The 5,597-nt window shown below is 38.9% G+C and overlaps 1 protein-coding gene across 1 annotated transcript; it reads left to right on the forward strand.

Annotated features, from left to right (window-relative positions):
* The first annotated feature begins 4,475 nt into the window (after positions 1-4,475).
* Positions 4,476-5,204, forward strand: LOC109241578. Its single transcript, XM_019408336.1, has one exon. The coding sequence runs from the start codon at positions 4,476-4,478 to the stop codon at positions 5,202-5,204; it is 729 nt and encodes a 242-aa protein (XP_019263881.1).
* Positions 5,205-5,597: the final 393 nt, after the last annotated feature.

Genomic DNA, 5,597 nt, shown 5'->3' on the forward strand with positions numbered 1-5,597 from the left:
TCTTCTTCTTGAGTGGGATACTCCACTTGCTCGACATCATCATCAAGTTGCTCCCCCTACTCAATAACCTCACCAGGTTGCTCTCCCTACTCGGCAACCTCATCGGTCGTACTTCCTACACTTGTGGGATAGTTAGAAGAATAAGGAATGGTAACAAGGTTAGGGATTATACCATTCTTTGTCTTCTCTGACTGATCATCTACAGCTCCAACTTCACTTTCTCGAAAGATTACATCTCTGCTTCTAATGACCTTCTTCTTTACAGGATCCCACAATCTGTACCCGAACTCTTCATCTCCGTATCCGATGAATATACAGGGAACGGATTTATCATCCAACTTTGTTCTCTGCTCCTTTGGTACATGTGCAAAAGCTCTGCAACCGAACACCTTCAGGTGTGAGTAGGACATCTCCTTGTTGGTCCAAACTCTCTCTGGGATGTCAAACTCCAATGGAACTGATGGACTCCTATTGAACAGGTAATAGGCTGTCTGAACTGCTTCACCCCTGAATGACTTAGGCAGTTTAGCCATTTTGAGCATGCTTCTAACCTTCTCAACAATGGTGCGGTTCATCCTCTCGGCTAAACAATTGTGCTGTGGGGTTCCAGGAACTGTCTTTTCATGTCTGATCCCATGACTTAAACAGTACTCTTCAAATTACCTTGAAGTGTACTCACCTCCATTGTCACTTCGGAGACGCTTTAGCTTTCGACCCGTCTCTCTTTCCTCCAGAGCATGAAACTTCTGGAAAACTTGAAACACCTGATCTTTGGTTTTCAAGATATAAACCCACAATTTACGTGGAGAATCATCAATAAAAGTAACAAAATATTTGTTACCGCCCATCGATTCAATTTCCATTGGACCACAAACATCAGAATATACTAAATCAAGCATATTCAATTTTCTTTCAGACGATGTCTGAAATGAGACTCTATGTTGCTTACCAAATAAACAGTAGTCACAAGGTTTTACTGTTGTACCTTTGGCAAACGAGATGAGTGATTTCCTGGCAAGAATCTGCAATCCCTTCTCGCTCATATGACCCATTCTTTTGTGCCACAAATCTACAGAAATCTCATCTTGTGTCGCATTCAATTCACCTTGGCATATTTCTGCATTTGTCCTGTACAACGTGCCACGAGCAACTCCCTTTGCAATCACCAATGATCCCTTGGTGAGTCTCCACTTTTGATTTGAAAATACTTCTCGTATCCATCTCGGTCTAAAGCTATTCCCGAGATCAAGTTCATCCGCAAATCATGTACATGTCGCACGTCCTTTAAAACCAATGTGCATCCGACATTTGTCTTGATACAAATGTCACCAATCCCCGCAATCTTTGAGTAACTTGTGTTACCCATTCTCACAGTTCCAAAATCACCTGCTACATATCTGCAAAAAAGATCTCTTACCGTGTGGCATGGTAAGATGCCACTGTGTCAACCACCCATTCCGACTCTGGACCTGACAGGTGCATGCATTCCTCTTCCTCATTTATAAAGAGGACAACATTATCATTGTTTTGCACCATGGCGGTTGTGTTGTCGTCATTCTTCTGGCCACTGGTTTCACCTTTGCCCTTCCTTGGATTTGGGCAATCTCTTTTGAAGTGACATGGTTGATCACAATTGTAGCAATTTCTGGCTCTTGATTTGGATCGGTTCTTTGACTCCCACGAGCTCCGGATCTACCATAGTTGCTCGAACTCCTTTGATAACTCCTGCCTCTACCTTCTGTGATGAGCCTGTCCTTGATTGTCAGGCTTCATTCTCATCTTCTCATTGAGTAGAAGAGTCGATGTGACATCTTTTAACTCAATGGTGGTCTTACCATGCAGGATGGTTGTTGCCAAATTATCATATGAAGATGGCAACGAGTTCAATAGCAAGATGGTTTTATCTTCTTCTTCGATTTTCACTCCGAGGTTGGCGAGCTGTGTGATTTGTCCGTTAAGCACATTTAAATGTGACAAAAAATTCGTACCTTCACCCATGTGTAGGGCGTATAACTGCTTCTTCAAGTACAATTTATTTGTCAGTGTTTTGGACATGTATAGGCTTTCCAACCTTGTCCAAATGCCACGTGCCGTGTCTTCATCAATATGTTATTTACCACATCATCTGATAAGTGCAACCTGATTGCACTAGCAGCTCTTTCATCCAAGTCAGTCCAATCCTCAGCTTTCATGTCATCAGGCTTTTTGGAGTACCTTGTGTAATCCTTGTTGGATAAGCAGATCCCTCATCCTTCTTTGCCATGTTGAGAAACCGCTATTTCCGTTAAACTTTGCTACCTCGTACTTTACTCCGGACATTTTTGTTTCACCGAGTATAGTACTAGTGGTAGTGAAGAATATTTTTGTGAACGAGCAGAACCTGTGCTCTGATACCAGTTGTTGAGAATAAACCCCTCACAAAAATAATATTCACGATAATAACAGCGGAACAATAATATAGTACCAAGATACGGTAATCAAAAAGAATAAAAAAGAACTGCAAGGACACAAAGATTTTTAACATGAAAAACCTTTCTGAATAAGGGGAAAACCACGAGCCCGAGAGGAGCAAAGTAATCCACTATAATGAGGAATTTTACATCCAGTAGTCCGAGTAAAATACTTGAGGGACCACTATACACTCAAAAGAAATAACCCTCTTTTAAGATTTCCACCTCACTACAATACGCTCACACTCTCTTTTTCCTACACAGTCTATTTCTCACAATGCCTGAGAAATACTCTCTGCAACTACTGTGTTACTTTTCTTTCTCTACGTGTTAAATTAAGAAGCCGAGAGCCTCCTTTTATAGGGTGAAGTTGCCGCCCACTTGACCAATCAGGAGCATTGGTTCATTTGCAATTTCAATTGCAACTTGTCAATTTGCATTCTTGCAAATTATTTGGCAAAACCGATTCGGAGATTTGGAATCTAACTTCATCTTCTTAACCCACAAGAAGACCGAGGAAGCAAAGCAGGATAAATTGGTTTTTGAAGGCTCTATCAAAAGAGTGTGAAATTGAAGTAATATGCAGTACTAAATTATCCAGCAAAATTACTTACATTTTATTTGTGTTCGAGTTATTACCTTCTACTATTCATAACATTTGGTACATAAATATAGGAGAAATTGTCTCTAAACCATCTACATCTTGTACTCAGAAGTTGGAAAATGTTCCCGATTGCATTCATTGTCACGCTATGAGGTTTCAGCATGAAACTCCAACATTTTGTTGCGGAGAGGGATCAGTAAGATTGGTAAATAGTGAAGTTCCAATACAATTATACGAGTTACTTGTTTACGAGTCTGACGAAGCAAAAGGGTTCCGTCAAAATATTATAGCATATAATAGTATATTTGCATTTACGTCTTTTGGTGTTAGACTTGACAAAGAACTTGCATCTTCAAGGAAAGGAGTTTACACCTTTAAGGCACAAGGTCAAATAATTTATCACGATATTCCGTCATTGATTCCACGTGAGGATAATCCATGTTATTTTCAGTTATATTTTTTTGACACGGACAATGAATTATGCAATCGGATTTCAAAATTGCAAGAAGCCAACTTATCTGAGGAAGTTGTGACAAAAAAAAGGCAGCTAATGGATGGGAATCATTATGCACAATTCTTTTGCCAGCTAAAGGATCATTCAAGCTTCCAAGATTTACAGATTCGAATTGCTGCCAATGCTACACTGGATCAACGTGTCTACAACAAACCATCAGTAGATCAAATTGCTGCAATTTGGATTGATGGAAACAATCCAAATGTACCATTCGATAGAGAGATTATTGTTCATGAGCATTCCGGCAACAAACATAGAGTCAAACATTATTATGGTTGCTATGACCCACTCCAATATCCTCTGCTTTTTTCAAATGGAGAAGTTGGCTGGCACCAAGGAATATACAAATATAAATTTAAAAAAAAGGTGCAAGTACATATGAAGTTGCCAATGTAAACCAGAATGTCCCAACATTCACGTCTGCTAATGAGGTGTTTCACAAAGAGGAGCAAGGTAAAGTATTGCAATTAAATTACGAATTATTTTAGTTTTCTTATTTGAATATTACCTACACTAATAGATACGACTTCTTTTTGTAGGTGTACGTCGTGAATCTAAATCATGTGTGTCTTGTAGAGAGTATTATTGCTACAAATTTCAGATACGCAAAGGAGAAAAGACAATACTACTATTGTGCGGACAGTTATTGCAGCAATTTGTGGTTGACATGTACATCAAGTTAGAAACAACAAGACTTGAATTCTTTAGATTAGAGCAAGCACTACTTAGAAGGGAAATTGCAAGGTATAGTTGATAGTATCATGGCTGGAGAATATAGAGGAGATAAAGTTGGCCAAAGAGTAATACTCCCGGTATCATTCTTTGGAGGCCCTAGAGATATGCGCCGTAGGTATATGGATGCAATGGCTTTGTTCAACGTTTTGGAAAATCAGATTTATTTATCACAATGACATGTAATCCCGATTGGGCGAAGATCCAGGAAAATCTATGCGAAGAACAACTTGCACAAGATAGACCAGACTTAGTGACTAGAGTTTTTAGGGCAAAATTACAGGATTTAAAGGATCAGATTTTCAAGAAAAAAATATTTGGTCCTGTTGTGGCGCATGTCTTCATGGTTGAATTCCAAAAAAGAGGGCTACCACACATACACCTTTTGATAATACTTGAACAAGGGTACAAGATAACATCAGCAGACCAATATGACAAATTTATTTCCGCGAAACTTCCTGATGAAGAAGAATATCCACTCTTGCATGACTTAGTTGTCAAGCATATGATGCATGGTCCCTGTGGAAAACATCGTCCAATAAATTCATGCATGAAGGATGGTCAGTGCAATAATCATTATCCTAGGCCATTTAGTAATAAATCAATACAAGGAAAGGATGGATACCCTTTTTGTAAGAGAAGAAGTGATGGAAAGACCGTAAATGTTCGTGGCATGAGAATGAATAATCAGTGGGTTGTGCCATATAATCCTTACTTACTAACTAGATACAATTGTCATATTAATGTGGAGTCTTGCTTTGGAGTGAAAGCAATCAAGTATCTCTACAAGTATATATATAAAGGGCATGATAAGTGTGCTGTTTATATTGAATCAGATGATGGCGAAAAAGTGGTTGATGAAATCCAAAATTTTCAAGACGCACGTTGGGTGTCTCCGCCATAAGCACTATGGAGAATTTATGAATTCAATCTCAATGAAATGCAACCTCCTGTCATTAATCTTCAACTACATCTCCCGGATATACAAATAGGTAAATATTTATCTCCAACAAGGTTAATTAAAACTTTTGATGAAATAACTAACTATACAAGTTTCTGTGAAATGTCAATACATAGTGTGCTATTGGAGCAAGCAAAATTTGCAAAATGTGATTGCGTGGGAATATGCGACGCTAACCATGCTCACGGAGTATTTTCGGACATGCTCGAGGGATACTGAAGCACGACAATATCTATACAAAGAATTTCCAGAGTATTATGTCTGGAACTCACAACGAAAGATATGGACGAAAAGAAAAACAAGATCAGTTATTGGTCGAATTGCTACCGTTAAGAT

This window comes from Nicotiana attenuata, unplaced genomic scaffold, assembly GCF_001879085.1.
Source record: "Nicotiana attenuata strain UT unplaced genomic scaffold, NIATTr2, whole genome shotgun sequence".
NCBI lineage: Eukaryota > Viridiplantae > Streptophyta > Magnoliopsida > Solanales > Solanaceae > Nicotiana > Nicotiana attenuata.